The sequence below is a fragment of the Papio anubis genome, chromosome X (assembly GCF_008728515.1).
Source record: "Papio anubis isolate 15944 chromosome X, Panubis1.0, whole genome shotgun sequence".
Lineage (NCBI taxonomy): Eukaryota > Metazoa > Chordata > Mammalia > Primates > Cercopithecidae > Papio > Papio anubis.
Window position 1 is genome coordinate 138,113,848 of NC_044996.1, and position 19,793 is coordinate 138,133,640.

A 19,793-nucleotide genomic window follows, 5' to 3' on the forward strand; every position below is an offset into this window, starting at 1 on the left:
AGCTAGTTAGATATCTGAAACATGCAGTTTAGATTTTTTTTTTTTTTTAAGATGGAGTCTCACTCTGTCACCCAGGCTGGAGTGGAACGGTGCCATCTCGGCTCACTGCAACCTCCACCTCCCAGATTCTAGCAATTCTCCTGCCTCAGCCTCCCGAGAAGCTGGGATGACAGGAAACTGCCACCACGCCTGGCTAATTTTTGTATTTTAAGTAGAGACGCAGTTTCACCATGTTGTCCAGGCTGGTCTTGAACTCCTGACCTCAGGTGATCTGCCCACCTTGGCCTCTCGAAGTGCTGGGATCACAGGCATGAGCCACTGTGCCCAGCCCAGTTTAAAGATTCTTATTATAAACATTTACTCATTTACTATGCTTTAGCTAACTTCTGTGTGCCGGAGAAAGCCAAAAAGTACAAGTCATAGTCCCTGCTCCAAATGAACTCTGAACCTAAAGAGCAGTGGCAAGCATATTTGTAACTGAAATAAATGGTCAGAGATGCTACAGCAATAATGTACACATAGTAACAAAGATGAGGGTATGGCAAAGATTAACAGAGGTGGTTGTAACTCCACAAGTAGAGTTTGATTTAGGCCTTGAAGAAAAACTAGGGCTTAGTGGGACACAGAAGTGTGAAAGGACATTTGAGCAAGAAAATACAGTGAACTAAAGGAACAGTTTATCTTAAGATTCTTTTAAAATATATTTTTAATGCCTAGCCCAGCTCTTTTCATATATTAGACAAAAAGTTTATCTAATGACAGCAAAGGCATGAAGACAAATGAATAGATACATAATTTATTTGTAGTTAAGACCTTAGCCAATAACATAATCCCCTTTTATAACATTGCTCCTAATGGAAATTATGTTTGTTTTACAATCACTTACTTTATGACATAGCTTCCAGGAAAAGGAGACATAAAAAAGAGTTACTGCTGCAAATGACCAATAGAGAAGGGTAGTTTTAATTAATTGCTAGGCTTGCTTTACTTTTCTTTTCAAGACGTGAACAAGTTCTTTAAATGCTATAAATAAACTCATATATAACATCTATTAAGACTTTTACCATTTTCAAATTATAAATATCCAAATATGAATACCAATCACAAATTCTGACCCTAGAAAGAATTAAAGGAAGAAAGATTCTGAGACTCATAGTAGCCGAGTAACACAAAGCTTGGCACATAATAAGAGCTTAGTATTTCACTAATTTGTGCACAGGCTTTAGAGCAGGGCAACCTGGCTTTATAACCTCTGCAAAGATAAAGAAAGGCTACCTTTAATCTATTATATATTTATCTTTTTTGGGGGGTCATCTATTATATATTTCTACTTTTTTTTTTTTTTTTTTTGAGACAGAGTTTCACTCTTGTTGCCCAGGCTAGAGAGCAATGGTGCCATCTCGGCTCACCACAAGCTCTACTTCCCGGGTTCAAGAGATTCTCCTGCCTCAGCCTCCTGAGTAGCTGGGATTATAGACACATGCCACCATGCCCGGCTAATTTTGTATTTTTAATAGAGACGGGGTTTCTCCATGTTGGTCAGGCTGGTCTCGAATTCCCAACCTCAGGTGATTCACCTGCCTCGGCCTCCCAAAGTGCTAGGATTACAACCGTGAGACACCGTGCCTGGCCCATATATTTCTATCTTTCGACATTGTACAAGTGATATGAGACAGTGTTTACAAAGGACTGGCAAGGAGTGGGCAGCAATAAGTGTAGTAAATATTAATAAGATTCTAGTAATAGGAGTGGATGCTCAGGAAAGCAAGGCATTTTACTAACAAAGAATAGACCAAAATCCTTATTTTGTCTCTTTGAAATGAGGTGATTAGATAATTAAATGTTTTAGTAGTTAGGGTGTTTATTTTGATAATAGCACCAATAATGACTAGATCTTGTAGTCCAAATTAAAACACAGCATTTTGGTGAATTTGATGGAGCATAAGGCACTGAAGTTGTCCACCTGTCACCCAACAATGTTACTTATTTGACATTGATATTATTTCCTTAATAATCAGCTCCATGATAACAAAAATATTTGAAGGCTAGAAAGGAGTATTTATGTCTGCACAATTGGTGGACCCCTAGCAGCCATGTTCACTGTACAGTTGCTTTGCAATGAAGTACACAGAGCAGAGAATGCAGGTTTTCTTTGATTGGGATTTTAAAAATTATTTAGGATTATGTGTACATTTGTTACCACATACTCACCACCTGGCTATCAAGGATCTGAACCTGTTTTCTATAAAATATATCATTTAAGTATGAAAACTCTGAAAGTTCACCTGCTTTACTATCTCTGTTTTTCAGCTCAATGCATAATATTACATTTCGAACCCTTCACATATTAAATTAAAATGAAGCTTATAAAATAAATGTCACATTTTTAAAATGTTACTCTTTAATAGAAATAGTTTGATACTTAGTTTCAATATCATGTTAAAAGACCTAAAGATTATCATATATTATCAGATATACTGAGTCATAAATAAATTATACTTCTAAAGGATGGCTATTTTGAATTATGTTTTCAGATTGTTACGGTCTGAATGTTTGTGTCCCATCCCAAAAATGTATTTGTTGAATCCTATCCCCCTCGGTGATGGTGTTCGGATGTGGGGTGTTTGGGAGGGGAGGAGGTCCTGAGGGTGGAGCCTCATGAATGGGTTTAGTGCCCTTATCAAAGTGGTCACAGAGAGCTCCCTTGCCCCTTCCACTATGTGAGGACAGGGCAAAAAGGTGTCATCTATGAACTAGGAAATAGGGACTCAACACACACCATCTGCTAGTGACTTATCTTGGAACATTCATCTTCTAGAACTGTGAGAAACACATTTCTATTGTTTATAAGCCACCCAGTTTTGGGTATTTTGTTATAGCAGTCTGAACAGACTAAAACACAAATGTTATCAAAGGAAAGTCTTATTTTGTTTTATATGAATATCTAAACATATGTATAACAGAAATATGTAATAATGTAATATATATATAATATAGTATATATATAAAATTCCTATTTTTTGAAAATATATCATCACATTTAGAAAGAATTTACCCACTGTTCCTTTAAGCAGTCAGTTTTTATAGCATATTTCTAATGGAAAACAGCCATGTGAAATGTAAAAAGCACTTATATTAGTAAGAATGGTTTGGTTTGCAAGCTTTACAAACTCAATGCTAATGAAACAAATATAAAAGCGTAGGTGTAGTGGGGAAAGCGAGTCAGGAATATAAAATGTATTGTTTATGCATGAAACCTTTGAAAGCTTATCTGCTGTATCTTATACTTATCTAGAATACCAGTTACAAGCACTGTAATTAAGGAATTCTAATACAATAACAGAAATACTCAGGAAATCCTTACCATCTCTATTTTTCAGTTCAATGTATAATATTACTTTGCATCCACAGGTTCAAGAGTTGCAACCATACCTAGGTGCCTGTCTGTCTCTGTCTGTCTCTCTCTCTCTCTCTCTTTCTCTCTCTGTGTGTCTCTCTCTACCTCATTCTCAGCTCTGGATCCAGCTAAGCTGCCTCTGTCGTCAGGCTGGCTCCCTCCACATAGTGGCATTAACACTGACCTTTTTCATCTATTCCCTCACTGTGTTCCTAGAGATGGTGATCTATGGGAAAGACGTAGCCCCTCTTTCCATGGTTTCGGATGGGGAGTTCTACTCCAAGATTGCAAAAGTTCCTTTCTCTGAACTCCACGGTGGTCTCAAGACAAGATATTGCTTAAACTAAGCAGAGAGGGCATGTTATCTTGAGTTATTACTGTGAAGCCCCCATGGAAAGGGCAGTGCTCCAGCAGTGTGGTCACACTCCCCTGAAATTAAAGTGCACGTATCTAAGCTGCACAGTTCATTGGGATCAGTTTGCAAGATATGGGGAGGAAGTGACAAAGAAGAGCAGTTATCAAGCAGGAGGCAGAATAAACTAAGCATATTGAATACACATGACGAGAGATTTGTTTTTTTTTTTTTTTAAAAAAAAAAAAACAAATCACTTGTAACGTTGATCAACAAGAGGTATTAAGGTGTTAAGATGCCGGCCAGCACGGTGGCTCATGCCTGTAATTCCAGCACTATGGGAGACCGAGGCGGGCAGATCACCTGAGGTCGGGAGTTCGAGACCAGCCTGACCAACATGTCTCTTCTAAAAATACAAAGTTAGCAGGGCGTGGTGGTACATGCCTGTAATCCCAGCTACTCAGGAAAGTGAGGCAGGAGAATCGCTTAAACCCAGAAGGCAAAGGTTGCGGTGAGCCAAGATGGTGCCATTGCACTCTAGCCTGGGCAGCAAGAGCAAAACTCTGTCTCAAAAAAAAAAACAAAACAGGAAAAAAAAAAAGCCAAGACTGGAAAATGAAATAGCACGACAAGGAGAGTAGACTGAAAGAACTGATCAGACTCAAAGATTCCGAGATATGGTCCTTTCCCTGGAGCAGAGCTGTGGACAAGCATCCCTTACCCATGTCCATTTCTCCTCCCGTATGGGATACAGAATAAAACCTCCTGGGAGGGAGCACTGGAGAGGAAAGGTGGGGCATTTTGTTTCTGTGCTGGATGCTACTGCAGGCACCTCCCGGAGCTAAAGGTTTCCTACTCCGTAGCTGGTGTGCACAACCAGAGCATCTGTGTATGGCTTTGCAATACCACATCATCACACTTCTGTAATTACACATCAGATGTCTCCCTACCCACTGGACTCTGCATCCCTGATAAGGGCTGAATTCTTTCAACTATGTAAGACCTGTATCAATGTAACACTTGCTATACAACAGATGCTTAATAATTATATGATAAATGGCTAAATAAACAAACCTGTTTGAAACTAAATTACTAAGGAAAACAGATGAGCAAAAATAAGCAAATTAATTACAGAAAAAAACGTCTTAAAGGGCAATTAAATTACTATATATTCAGATCACAGTGGTAATTTACATAAATCCAACATCCAAAACAAATATTTATTGATCATATACTATATGCCAAGTGCTAGGCTTGGTGATGAGATGACAAAGACAAATGTGAATGAATATGATATTCTTCCTTACATTAGAAAGCTGAACTTTTTTCGTCTTTTGTTTTTTCTTTAGAGATGAGGTCTCACTACACTGCCCTGGCTGAAGATGAATTCCTAGGTTCAAGCAATCCTCCCACCTCAGCTTCCTGAGTGGCTGAGACTACACGCACATGCCACCTCACCCAGCTGGGAGCTCAACTTTTAACTAGTTACATGGAGATACAATACGAGACAGAAAGGAGTAAGGAAGAAATACTAGTTTAAAATTTTAAGAGTTAAATTATGGAGCATTTTGCTGCTCCAAAGAGACTTACCCTTGGTGAGTTCTCACTCTGCCAGCCAGGTGTAGAAATAGTGGATGCCCTTATCTTTCCTTTAAGTGAAAGATCTCAAAGTTGTGGTGTTCATCCAGGCTGCCCGGTGATAAAGTTTTCGTCTGTCTCCTGAATCGACCTGCCGACAGTGTCCACATGCAGGAAATACTTGCTCTGTAAACAGCATCCCAGATTCTGGTTCTGTGAATCCAGTCTTTCCTTAAACTTCTGATGCCAACACATCACTTTAAACCAGACCACCTGTCTTAATCCATTCAGGCTGCTATAATAAAGTAGCATTGACTGAGTGTTTATAAAAGAAATTTATTTCCCACAGTTCTGGAAGATGGAAGTCTGAGATCAAGGTGCCAAGATGGTCAGGTTCTGAGGAGGGCCCTTTTCCAGTTTGCAGACTACCATCTTCTCCTTGTACTTTTATCCTTACATGGTGGAAAGAGACCTCTCTGGGGTCCCTTTTCTAAGAGTACTAATCCCATTCATGAGGGCTACACCCTCATGACTTAACTCCCAAAGGCCCCACCTCCTAATACTAACACCTTGGGGGTTAGTATTTCAATATGTGAATTTTGGAGGTATACATTCAAACCATACCACAACCAAAGGAGTTAGACCACTGCTTCAGGATTCTGTTAAAATGCAGATGCCGATTCAGGAGATCAGGGATGGGACCTGGGATCCTTCCTTTCTCATGAACTTCCTGGAAGATGCAGTTCTGGGGAGGATCACACTCGACCTTAAAGAGTTAGAGGATTGTGGAAGGTTTAAGGACTGAAGTGTGCCTGTATTTTCCTAATGTACGTTGGGCCTTCCCTTCACTAAATTCCAGTGGAGGTAAAGAATTCTGAGTAATGCAGTCATTCTATGATCAGGCAATAAGGTGTTTTCAGGATCAATTTTCTCTAAAGAATAGTTATGTGAACTAAAAACATCTTCCCTAATCGCCAAATCAAGGACTCACAGGTGTTACTGGCCAGAGACGACACACCAAAAGAGAAAGAAAAAGCTCAAACCAGAGGCAACTTGGAGAGCTCCAACCCTCCTCCCTGTTTTGCCAAAGGTAGAAGAATTCTCGCATCTCCCAGATGCTCCTTTGTAGCCTCAGAGAAAATAAATCTCAGCCCTTAAACCAGGGCACCTGGAGAGCCTTCACTCACAAGTCAGAGATTCCTCCAGGCTTGCTTATTAAGATTAGATAGGGAAAACACTGTTTGGGGAGAGAAAGAATTATCAGAGTCCTTTAAATCTTGGTGGGCATGGCATGCAATCTTGGCGGTCAGTGAGGCTGCTTAAGTCTGAGCCAGTGGTGCCAGAGGACAAAACGGCCACCTGCTCACGGCCGCTATGTTGGAAGAGCTTTCCGGTTTAGCTCTCTCATTTTATCATCTCAATCTGCACATAGGTCACGCGGGAAACTCAGGTTATGCTACCTGCTCAAGGTCACACAGCCTAAGGTCAACTGAGGATATGAAAGTTCCCCAGAGCCATAGTCCAGCCTTTCCTTTAGATAGCACTTCTTTAAAAAACCAAAGGCACGCCTTGAAAAAATGCGGGATGTTCAGCCGCCAAGTAGCCCCTGGAATCGGCCCTAGGGGCAGCTGGACCGCCCAAGCGCGCGCAAGGGTGGAGAGGGAGAAGAACCACTTCCGGAAAACAGACGCGAAGAGAGGAAGGCACTTCCGGGGCACAGAAAATGAGGATTATTAAAGAACAGTAGATTCGCAGGTGAGGGCCAAGTAGCGTTAAAAGATATGCAGGGATTACAACGCCTCTCTAGGGTGTGGGTTAAAATGTCTCTCTAGATACTCGAAGATAACATGACTCTAAACGAGTAAGTCTTGCCTGCGCGGGAGGACTCTCCGGTCTAGCGGCCATCTTGAATCCGGAGGTTTAAATAGAGCAGGCGGGGCCGAGCGGACGCCTGCGTCGGCGCGATGACGTCACATGTCTGCGCGGGAGGCGGTACCAACCCCTCCCGCAGGACTTTCTTGAGCCGGCTTGCGTAGAGCGTAGCGGCGTTGAATGACTGTCGGGCCCTGCCATCTGCTTAAAGGGACTCGTTCAACACGGAAGTGTCCCGGGCTGCATTGGTACGGAGCCCTGGGGCCCAGCAAGGGTGTGCTCCTGTGGGACTGATGCGGGGACCACCCCGGCCCCGCCGGCCTCTAAGCCGCCGGAGGGCACTGTGCCTGTGCTGGCTGTGCCTGGCCGCCTGAATGCTGAGCACCCAAACCCCTTACCGTCCCCATTTGCAGAAGTGGAATCAAAACTGGGGCTCGCCCCCGGATCATTGACTGGGATTCAGTCTACGCGGACGCCAGCGCAGCCTGCGGCGGCCGAGCCTCCTGCCCTCACAGGGCCTGGCCGGGTGCATCAGGAACAGGCGGTCTTAGGTCCCTAAATTCGAGGCCCTGCAGTGTGCCTCATCTTGGGGTCCCTGAATGGGGCCCTTGGGCCCCCAAGGAAACCCTGAGGCCTTCAGAATGGACAGCCTTGTGGAGGCACAATTGCATTCACGTGGGCAAGTAGTGCACACTGAGGCATAGGAAAACATAATTTTCTATTTAGATGTGTTCCAAGTATAAAGTGGCGTGGCTGACATTTCATGGAGCCTTAAATTGCCTTCGCCAGTCATGACCTCAGTTAGTCTTGAGATACTTGGCAAAGAAATGTATTGCATTGTTGAGTGAGTGCTTACTGCGTTACTGAGTGATTGTATTGGCGTTCATAAAAATATGGGTGCTCAATAGAAATGGGGAAGGGGAGTAGGGAACTATATTTAAACTTTTCTGATACACTTACCAAGAACAAATGTATTGTTCATTTGGAATTTGATACGGTCTCTAATAATTTTCTGTTTCATAATGGTAGTGCCGCCCCCACCCTGCAAAACGTTTCAAAGGGTCAAGAGAAAATACCAAATGCCCTTGCCAATTGGAATGTATACATCTGTTTCTTGCCAAGTAATTAAATCGTAGATTGCATAATCTATGTACCGAATAAATGTGGAATGTTGGGGGTTTTTTTGTTTGTTTGTTTTTAATGTATAAGACTTGGGTCAAGGTGAGGAGGGAAAGAAAAGATTTCCTTGAAATATTCTTGTGTTTAATTAGAATTAATTGAAACCACTGTGTTTAAAACAGAGAATGATGTTAGAAGAAAGCCTTGGAACGATGATCAACATAAGACTACACAGTACGTGGGATAAACTATTCCAACTTACAGCATTTTTGCTTTTTGTATTGCCAGTGCTGCAGCTAGAATGAAGCACATCAACCTGTCGTTTGCAGCGTGTGGATTTCTGGGCATTTACCACTTGGGGGCAGCATCCGCACTTTGCAGACATGGCAAAAAACTTCTGAAGGATGTCAAAGCTTTCGCTGGGGCGTCTGCGGGATCCTTGGTTGCTTCTGTTCTGCTAACAGCACCAGAAAAAATAGAGGTAATTAAGTAGTAACTTAGACTGTGTTGCTCATCAAGAAATTAAGACCCAAAGGCAAACATGAGCATTGACTCTACTAAGTTAACACGGCAGAGAATTAATCCTTTGCTTGGAAACAGAAAGGATTAGGACTTTTCTTTTAAGATGTAATTATTAGGGATCTGTGCTCTGGTTGTGGAAAAGATTATTTTGCGTGATAGTGAAATAAGGAAATAAAATGACATATTACTCTTGAGTTTTTATTTATCCTTAAGATTCCAGCTCTGTTCCTTTCAAGCAAAGGATATTTCCTCTTTCTATGATGAGAAGAGCATGGGGCCTGTTTTCAAGGCCTTGAACATGTGGGCAACAAGTGTCTACTCACTGCTACGTAGAAATAGACATATAAATTAAAATGTGGGCAAGCAGTTTCTATTAAGTGGGATGGTATAGGAATTTAATTCTTTTTTAATTCTCACAGTGAAAGGAAGCTCTGAGTTCCAAGCAATTTATCCAGAAGTAATACAAATAAGTCTTCATTCAGTATTTTATTTAATGCAATCTATGTTTTAAAAATCTGTTTTCTGCTATCTAGACAGTGATCAAACATTTGCTGACTGTGAGAGCTGGATTCTGTAGTTGGAGGATATTATATTTGTTAATCATTACATACTTTAGCAGCTTTGAACAGTAATGAAATAATAATTTAACACCCTCATGACCAAGAATGAATTTCAGTCACATTTAAAATTCTAAAACTATGCAATTTTAATCATCAAAATCTCACTTCAGATCTTTTGTGAGCTGCTTATCAAAGGGAAGCTAGATTTGAGGCCAATCATTCAGAAATCCACTTATCTTCCTGTGTGTGTATGGTTGATTTACAGGGAACTAGAAAAGTGATTTAAAAACTGCAGAGGTTAAACAGGATGAGAACCGTAAGCCATGCAAGGTATAAATGAGGTGGGAAAATTCCCCCTAAACTAGCAGATTCATATGCTTTGAATTACAAGCTACCTCCTTCCCATAACTGTGTTTCATTTTTGAAGCAGAGGACTCTCAGGGTGTTACTTCTTCCTTTTTACTGCAGTCTTTTCTTGAGCTCTGGCAAATCCTAAGCTTTGGAGTTATGTAGACTTGGTTTCCAATTCTCAGCAAATTAAACAATGTATTATATGATTTAGAATTAACCTGATTTGGAAATACTGCAATAGTACAGCCACTTATACTTAACTGAAATTCTGCCATGTTAAGACATTGGATAATTTACCTGAATTGGAGAGTTGATGCCATCATCTTCTCAGATTAGTTTACCTGTTGTTACTTATTTTTTGCACTAAATGAGAGACTGGGTTGCGTTGTCTGATGGTGCTGGTATGACGAAAAGATGTCTTTATCTGGTGCTCCCATGGGAAGGTAGAAAATAATTTTCTTAGTTTCCTTAGGGCATCCTCATTTGTTCTTGTTCAAAATAATTTTTCAGCCAAAGTAACCCTTTGACTTAAGGTTATTTTAGTTACTTTATATTTAGCATCTGAAATAATCCACCTGTAGGATAGCCTTGAGTGTTTTTTAGCAAATGTTTCTACCTACTCAGATTCGTGTTCACTTGGTTCTTGCTGATGATGTAAGTTCCTCAAGCTTTTTACTGTTGTGACAAATACGTGTGTAATTAATCTTGTTCTGAGCTTATGCATGAATAATTAAGAGGAGCACCTGATACAGGGCATGTTTTAAGTGGTAGGCAAATTTAGACGTTGATATGGAAGAGCTCAATGCTGCAAGTCTTTCCTCTGCCCTCACAATTTACGAGGAAGGCATGATGCTAGACTCAGTGGGGAACTCAAAGATGAATAAGTCCATCTTTAATGAGTTTACAGTCTGGTCCGGGCTATGGAGAGTATTGAATATAACTAAAATTAGTACAAAGAAATAGGCTAGATGGGTAGTCTAGCTCAGTAGAATGAACATACATTTGGTGGGGCTATCCCCATTTCTCACCCAGGAGCTTCCTGCAGCCTATATCCATTCCAGCTCCCTACAATCCACCTACCTCATAGCACTTAGAGTGATGTCACCCAAAGGTATATCTGATCACCTCATTACCCCCGGAGCAGAGGCTGTCTGTTGACTTAGGATAATGTGGCCCACGTTTCTCAGCTTGTATCACAAGGCCCTATGTGACTTAGCCCTACTTGTGGCTCGCCATAGGGACGCATTTCAGCTCTGTGCCCCTCTCAGAGTTGTTCTTGCTGTTGTTTTTACTATCCTCTGCTTTCACCTTCATCCCCTGCCCAATTCCTGTTTATGTTTAAGTCCCAGCCTGGGTGTCAAATTGGAGGGAAACCTTTGGCAACCCACGAGGTTGGAGGTTGACACACACCGTATTCATTTCCTGTTGCTGCTTTGACAAAGGACCTTCAACTTAGTGGCTTAAAACAGCATGTGTTTATCATCTTCCAACTCTGGAGGTCTTAAGTCTAAAAGGGTCTCACTGAGCTAAAATCAAAATGTCCTTGCTCACTCTCTCCAGAGGCTCCAGGAGAGAATCCATTTCCTTACCTTTTTCAGTTTCTGAAGGGTGCCCAGACTCCTTGGCTCCTGACCCCTTCCTTGATTTCTAAAGCCATAAGCACAGCATCTTCAAATCTCTCCAATTCTGCCTCTCCTACCTCCCTCCTTCCCTTACAAGAACCTTTTCGATGCCATTGGTCCTACCCAGGTCATCCAGGATTATCTCCTCATCTCAAGGTCCTTAATTGGCTCTACAAAGTCCCTTTTAACAAAGGTCTCCTAGTCACAGGTTCCAGGGACTAGAATGTGGATATCTTTGTGGGGAGAGGAGAGACCACTGCAATAATATAGCCACTTAACTGAAATTCTGCAATGTTAAGACATTGAATAATTTACCTGAATTTGAGACTTGATGTCCTCATATTCTCAAATTAGTTTACCTGTTATTATTTATTTTTTGCACTAAATGAGAGCCAAACACACCCTCGTGGGGGCTCTCATAGCCCTCTGTCACCTGCTCTTGGAGGCACTTATGAATGTCATGAGCACAGTTTCTTTGTATCTTGTCCTGTCCAAGTCCCAGTGCCTAGCCAAGTACGTGGTGTCCAGTTAGTTGCCAAATTAATTCATTATTTAATACAAAACAGACTTGGGTGTAAATCCTGGCTCTGAGACTCATTTTTAGTGAGATATTGGGATAGGTACTTGAACTCTCCAATCCTCTGTTTTCTTATCTGTCAAGTTGGATGGTTATACCCACCTTGCAGGATGATGTGAAGATGAACTGACAGTGTCACCTCTGTGGATCCCAGTCCAGGGTAGACAGAGCATCCCTGAAAGACTTTATAAAATACCAGTGCCCAAGATGAATCTCCGAAGACTGGTTCAGTCTGTGCAAACCATAGACGTCACCACTCCTATTTCTGTCACTGGTGCTGTCATTTGTAATCAGCTTTATTGCAGGGTTGTAATCAAACTGCTGCTGAGACCACAAAATAGGTGTGGGAGAGAAGGTTAATTGCGCTGAGGAAACCTTCTGAAGAATGTGCTCAATTAAAATTCAGATTGAGCCTTCAAGGATTTTTCAGACGGGGCAAATGCCATTTAAGGTGCTTTACAAAGGAAAAAACAAAAAAGATTAGGATTTTGAGAGTGTATACCTTGCAAAGGGCCTGAGAGTGGTGGGTGAGGCCCCAGCCAGGTGGAGAATTTGCACACCTTTGATGACACATAGGGTCACTTCTTAATTTTCTTTTTTTAGGAATGTAACCAGTTTACCTACAAGTTTGCCGAAGAAATCAGAAGGCAGTCTTTTGGGGCAGTAACACCCGGTTATGACATCATGGCCCAACTAAGGTATACAGAGTACATTTTGCCCAAAAGTACATGAAGACAGAATGTTGACGACTCTCTGTACAAACTGTGGCAAGCTCAGCATTCTCTCTTGTAAAATATTTACAGGGCGTTCAGTAATTAAAGGTGAATGATGCAGATTGCTTTTTCTTTAGAAGTGGAATAGAGTCGATTCTTCCTCCCAACGCTCACGAGCTGGCCCAGAACCGACTGCACGTATCCATCACCAACACCAGAACCAGAGAAAATCACTTAGTCTCCACTTTTTCCTCCAGGGAGGACCTCATTAAGGTAATAAAGCCATGTTTCCTATTTGAAGAAATCAGCAGGTGCTGATTTCAATACTTTATATAAAAGTAATGAGCATTACCATGTTCTTTAGATCCTGTATCTCTTATCAGGCCCGATAGATGGTTGAGTGCTCAGTAAATTACATGTTTGATGAAAGTATTCACCAGGATCCCTCCTGAGGCCACCTCATGATGCACTGTCATCCAAAAGCTCCCTGTACTTGTTCAGTGTCTTCCTGCAATGTTCAGATCTCACATTGATTATGTGAAGCAAGTCGCTGATGCAATTTAGTAGCAATAATTCCCGAAATCTATGTGGCTAATACTTTGGAGTGTATGTAGGGTTTTTAACATGTACTCTCTTATTCAGTCCTTCAAGTCCTTCTGTAAATCAGGTAGGATAGGTGTTATTGTGACCCTTTTATGTTTTTGTTTTTGTTTTTATTTTTGTTTTGAGAGGGAGTCTCGCTCTGTTGCCCAGGCTAGAGTGCAGTGGTGCACTTTTGGCTCATTGCAACCTCTGTCTCCTAGGTTCAAGCAATTCTCCTGCCTCAGCCTCCTGAGTAGCTGGGATTACAGGCATGTACCACCATGTCCACCTACTTTTTGTATTTTTAGTAGAGACAGGGTTTCACCATGTTGGCCAGGCCAGTCTTGAACTACTGACCTCAAATGATCTGCCTGCCTCGGCCCCCCAAAGTGCTGGAATTACAGGCGTGAGCCACCGCACCTGATCCCTTTTATGTTTTTAACAGAGAAGTGAATGAAAATATTTTATGTGATGTATGTACCAATGTACCCAAGATTATCCTGCGTGGCAGTGGGAGCCAATTCTGGTACCCAGGTCTCTCAACTTTTCAATCTAATATTCCGTTTTGTTTCTTCCATTTTGTTCTGATGTCTTTCTGTCCAAACACATTTGAAAGTTGGTTGGTTGAGAATTCATTATCTCTGGGAAATACTTCAGCTGATTGATTTCCAAATACCAGTGTGCCTGCTGTGGTAATACACTGAATATTTGTAGGGTGGAAAGGGTGTATTTCTTTTGGGATTTTTTCTTGTTTTTCCCTCTAGTGCAAATCATAACAAGCTTCAGGTAATAGGGAGAATGTATGTTTTCATACAGCGGAAGGTAATGGGTTGAGAGTAAGTGGTAAAATTCCATATACTTGGATGCTGTCATTTGAAATACTTAATGAAATGTTGAATTGACAAGTAAAACTACTTGGCCACTTAATAGGTTAGAATATTTTTCCTCAATATCCCTGTTACGTCAGTCTGTCACTTACAAGTTAAGAGTCTTTCTATCTTATAAGAAGACATTATTCTATAATCTCATTACAGTATTATATAGATTTGACAGTGTAAAGGGAAGAGCTGGGCAACCCATGCTAAGTGGTCCTAAGTCATCAATGTCCAATACAGACAGATAAGGCTTGCGGTGGGCAGACATGCATCTTCGTGTTTATCTAGGAACAGACTATGTGCTCTTGTGACATAAAATGAGAGGGATTCTGCCCCCAGATCTCTCTTTCTCACAGAGTCCATCCCTGGCTTCTCTGTCTACAATGACAGAACTCTCAGCCCCTGATCTCCCTACATCCCTCCTGATTTACGTATCACTCTTTAGCATGATACCTCTTTACTGCTGTCCTGTTTAGCTTTTATTGTCCATCCTCCTTCACCAGAGTGTAAGCTCCAAGAGGCAGGGCTTTCTCTGGTTTGCTCACTGCTACAGCCCAGTACCTGCCACACTGCCAGCCATTGTGTAGGCACTCTGTAATATGTGTGAAATGAATGGATATGAACCAAGGTTGTATCTGTTACACTGGCTTGATGTAAAACAAAAGAAAAGAAAGAAACTGGGCCCTCCGTACTCTATGACCCGGGCAAAATCACATAGCTGGCTGGGGCTCAGCTGTGACTGTGGTCCACGCGTCTAGCATTCTTACCTAACTCTACCCCACGCTGGATAAAATGCTCATCCTCCCTATCCATCTCTTTTATGTGGCAGACAGAAGAATGACACCCAAAGCTGCCCTTACCCTAATCCCCAGAACCTGTCCAGATGTAACCTTACCTGTCAAAAGGGATTCTGTAGATGTGATTAAGTTTAAGGTCTGAGATAGGAGGATGATCCTGTATTATCCAAGTGGACCCAAACTAAGTACCTGAATCTTGAAAAATGGACACCTTTCCTGGATTCTGTGTACCATGGCTGGTTTGGAGATGTAAGAGCCACATGCCAGGGGAGCACAGAGACTTCTAAGGAAGCAGCTCCCCACTGTCAGCCAGCAAAGAAAAGGGGACATCTGCCCTGTAACCTGTGGAACTGAATTCTCCTAACACCTGAATGTACAAGGAGACACATTCTCCCCCAGAGCCTCCAGAAAGAGACGCAGCCCTGCTGACACCTGGATTTTCCCAGTGAGACCCATACCAGACTTTGGACCCTCAGACTGTATGACAATACATGTGTCTTGTTTGAAGCAGTTACATTTGTAGTAATTTGTTATAACGGCAATAGCAAACTGTTGCTGTTAAGAAAACATGATGTTTTTCTAGTTCCTTTGTTTTGGATAATAACTATTCAGAGAATTCGTGTAATTAGTTGAGTTCATTGAACAGAAGAGAAATTGTTGACACAAATGTGTAATACTTGTAAGGAGAAAATCGAATAATTGACATTTATTCTGGGTTCTACAAGAAACATTCTACGTGTTTAGGAGGATGTTTTAACCTTTTTCAGAATTAAAAAGAAGGAAGGATGAATAGTTCCATGATAGCAGATGGTGACTGTTAAACTGTGAAACCTATGCCTGAAATACTCAGGAAGAATTTAGCAGAAAAGAGTGACAGTGCGGGAAGACTAGGGATGATGTAGGAAAGGAATAAGCGTGAAGAGGAAGTAAAGTAACCCCCCTGCCAGGTAGGGACATGATCAAGTATATATGTTCCGGTGAAAGAAGAGGATGGTGGGAGAATGTTGTCTGAGGTGGTGCCATGGGAGGATGGTGCTTCTGACCTTTTTGGTTGGGATTGGGAAGGCTGCCTGAAGGTCACCCCACTCGCTTTAGGTGGAGACAGGAGGCTCTGAAGCCATGCGTTGAAGCAGCTCGATGATGGGTAGCTGCAGGTCTCCCAGGGCTTGGTACACCTGGCTCTGAATACACAGCCTGGGGTCTTGATATGGTTTGTCTGTGCCCCCCCCCCCCCAAATCTCACCTTGAATTGTAGTTCCCATAATTCCTATGTATTGTGGGAGGGACCCAGTGGGAGATAATTGAATTATGGGGATGGTTTTCCCCATCCCATACTGTTCTCCTGGTAGTGAATAAGTCTCACAACATCTGCCTTTCACCTTCCACCATGATTGTGAGGCCTCCCCAGCCACATGGAATTGTAAGGCCATTAAACCTCTTTTTCTTTATAATTTACCCAGTATCGGGTATGTCTTTATCAGCAGTGTGAAAATGAACTAATACAAGTCTACTTCCCAGTATCTGGATATTCTTTAGATGGAGGGGATGGGAGACAGAGAGAAAGAGAGAGATTGATTAAAACTCAAGTTAGAGAAAAGAGCATGGGAGAGCATGAAATACTAAACACTGATGATTTTCACCTCCTTTAAACTTTGCTCCATGTTGTATTTTCTGTCTGTTTTTATCATTAACTCATTTGTTCTGCTATTTAATAGTTGAATTTTTTTAAAATGCCTAGTTTTTCATTATCCACTAGCTGACTGATGCTGTTTGTTACAGACAGTGTGCCTACATACCTGAAAATCCAACTAGAAACCTGTAGCTTAGAATGTGTGTGAGAGAGAGAGAGAGAGAGTGAGTGTGTGTGTGTGTGTGTGTGTGTATTTTGAGGTCTTTTTGAATCTCCTCAAGGATGGTTACTTGTTTTATGAGTGTCCTGGTGATCATGTCTAGGCCTGTCGTTTCCTGACGTCGTCCTCTTGGACTGATTATTTTTGAGTCTCAGTTTTCTCATCTCTGAAATAGAATAATTCGCACAGTAATACTAACTAGTGTTACTGTGCAGAATAAATAAGATAAAGCATGTGAAAGTGTGTTTTAAATGGTAAAGCCCTTTATGCATGCTGAATGGAGTCAATATTTCATAAATAATGAACAAATAATAACCCATACACACCCCTGCTCAGCGCCCTTTTATGAATCTGTCATGATATTTTAAAGCCATGTTCAGTCACAACTTTCTTTTCTTCAGGCTGAATAGGACTTACTTTTTCTTATCAATGTTACTCTTTAACCCATTACTTATCACCTGTCTTCATGAACAATGTGCTAATTGATATCTGTAATACTTCAGGAAATGGTTGCTGCTGAGTTCTTGCCACCTTTAGGCATTTGATTTTACAGCTCATCATCATAAGCCTTCTTTTTTAAAATAAATAATTTTGTATGATGATTCATACTTAATTTATCTTAATGAGCTTCACCTGTAGTGGCATGGAAAATCACTCGTTTGAAAGCTGCAATGCTAGTTGATTGTTTTCCTGGAACCCTTGCGGACTGTGTGGTCCAACTCTTCATTTTATTTAGAGTTGAATTTCCACAGAATTTTGAATCTTATGTTCATGAGGATTTAACTCAGTCTTTTCTACTTTATAAACCGTTATAAGACAGATGCAGGCCTTAAGGCATTCCTTTGTTCAGAATTTATTGGTGTCAACCATTCCGCTCCTCCCTTATAGTGACTGTACTAACAAAGGGAAACACAGATGGTGTCTGCTGCTCAACTACTTAAAGGCAGCCTGCAGAGGGGAGACCCCTTTATAGAGTTAACCAGAGCCCCAGGAGGCCCCCCTCCAAAATCATATCTTTATTTCCCATCTGAGAGATTGATTTCCGGGTGCCACACCCAGAAAAATGTTCCCTCCAAGGATGACCCTTTATGTCTGTGGGTCACCAACAGATCAAAACCAAGATGAGATCAGTTCCTGCAAATGCAGATAATTTAGGGGATGGAAAAGAGTCATAGAGGGGTGGTACACATCCACCTAACCCTGTCATTGGTGGGCTCTGGGACCTTTGGTGAGTCTCAACTTCTTGGAGCCTTGGTTTCTTCATCTTTAAGATGGATACCTTCAGAACAAGGCCAAATGAAGTATATATGAAAGTATTTCATCAACTCTTAAGTACATACCAGATGTGCATGGTCACCTTCAAGTGCCTCCACTCTCCAGACATCCATCTCTTCATACTGTTCATTATTTTGCATGATTCCTTCCTGATTCCTCTCCTGGTGTGCCGCTCTACAGAGTATCCCCCGAGTGTCAAGTGTGCGCATTTTGCATACCAACGCATTCATTTTGAGTTCCAGATTTTGTTGTGGGCTGTTTTTCTTTAGAAGCATGCATGCAACTAGGAAATCCAAACACATTTTAATGTTAGCCTTCAGCAAAGCATAACTAGGGAGGTGAGCCCCTAGGTTAAAAGAAAGTCATATGCAACCTCCATGGCTGAGCTAAAATGATGTGTAAAAAAAAAAATTAACAGTGCAGTGACATGGTGGAGTTCCACTACTTCCCTGAATTGGTACGAATCATTGAATTCTTCATGTTTAAGACTGATACACAAGTGTTTTCCAAAAGGGTCTTTTGACACGTGTGAATGCTGTAGGATAGAGGTACCCAGGAAGCCTTTCCTGCACAGTAGTGTCCCTGGCCATCTTGAGAAAATTCTGCCCTGTCTCTATTGCAGTGATGTCCTGAATTTCTTCGCATGTGTGAGAATGCTCTTAACAAGATCCTCTCACATTTAGCCTTGTGAAGGTGAAATAAGAACTGAATTTGAGATTGGTCATTATCTTGGAAAAACTGAGGAAGATAAATTTGAATCTGTCTTTGAATTTCAACTATACCAGCAGGTTCTGTATAAACAGTTAGATTCTCATTAAAGTCCACAGTAAACTTTAAGCATAAATGAAACTTGTTGAGAATTTAATCCCTAAGGAAGCTAGGCCACATAATTTTCTAAACACCTCTTTTCTATAAAATGCAAAATGAAGAGAGTCAATCAGAACGTGTCGAGAATGCGCACCTGGCAGTGTTTTATACCGTTGCTATAGGAAGACACTAGCTCTCATTTTTATCATTGTGTATTTAGTAAGAACACAAATCAGTGGTTTCACATATGTCCAACATTTAAAGTGCTGTACCAAGTGATAGGGTGTGAAAACTACACCCCTGCTTTCCACATCAGCGTTCTCAGCCACAAACACTGCACTCCTGGCAGTAGGGACCCAGATTATTCCCCAGATAGTTATTTCTTTTTTTTTTTTTTTTTTTGAGACGGAGTCTGGCTCTGTTGCCCAGGCTGGAGTGCAGTGGCCGGATCTCAGCTCACTGCAAGCCCCGCCTCCTGGGTTCACGCCATTCTCCTGCCTCAGCCTCCCGAGTAGCTGGGAGTACAGGCGCCCGCCACCTCGCCCGGCTAATTTTTTTTGTATTTTTAGTAGAGACGGGGTTTCACCATGTTAGCCAGGATGGTCTCGATCTCCTGACCTCGTGATCCGCCCGTCTCGGCCTCCCAAAGTGCTGGGATTACAGGCTTGAGCCACCGCGCCTGGCCCCCCAGATAGTTATTTCTTGTGACAGCTGTCTACTTTGTAAGAATTTGAGCAGCATCCCTGGTCTCTGTTCAGTAGATGCCAGCAGGACACCGCCGCCCCCCACCCTCTACCCCAGGTTATGACAGACACATTGATAAACGTCCCTGGAGGTAAAATCACCCCCAGCTGAGAACAAGTGCTGTAGACGTGTTGAAGTTCATTGGCAAGGTGAATTTCACTGGGAATATTGTGAGGTGAAATACACTAAAAGCATATGTT

At 41.7% G+C, this 19,793-nt stretch overlaps 1 protein-coding gene and 2 long non-coding RNA genes across 4 annotated transcripts in view; 2 read left to right on the plus strand and 1 right to left on the minus strand.

The window, feature by feature from the left end:
- Positions 1–19,793, plus strand: part of LOC116271985 — a 625,684-nt gene that overhangs the window by 554,641 nt on the left and 51,250 nt on the right. The gene's annotated exons all lie outside the window — the stretch shown is intronic.
- LOC103880637 overlaps positions 1–19,793 on the minus strand; it is a 909,354-nt gene that overhangs the window by 501,263 nt on the left and 388,298 nt on the right. The window lies entirely within an intron of this gene.
- Positions 6,982–13,435, plus strand: LOC101008623 (patatin-like phospholipase domain-containing protein 4). 2 transcript variants are annotated; one of them, XM_031660770.1, is made up of 4 exons: positions 6,982–7,082; positions 8,607–8,799; positions 12,554–12,648; positions 12,801–13,435. In XM_031660770.1, the coding sequence occupies exons 2-4, from the start codon at positions 8,620–8,622 to the stop codon at positions 12,979–12,981; spliced, it is 456 nt and encodes a 151-aa protein (XP_031516630.1). In that variant the 5' UTR covers positions 6,982–7,082; positions 8,607–8,619; the 3' UTR covers positions 12,982–13,435. The 2 variants fall into 2 exon arrangements, with proteins under 2 accessions (XP_031516630.1, XP_031516629.1); XM_031660769.1 differs by lacking the exon at positions 6,982–7,082 and adding an exon at positions 7,312–7,447 and having other exon boundaries at positions 12,801–13,434.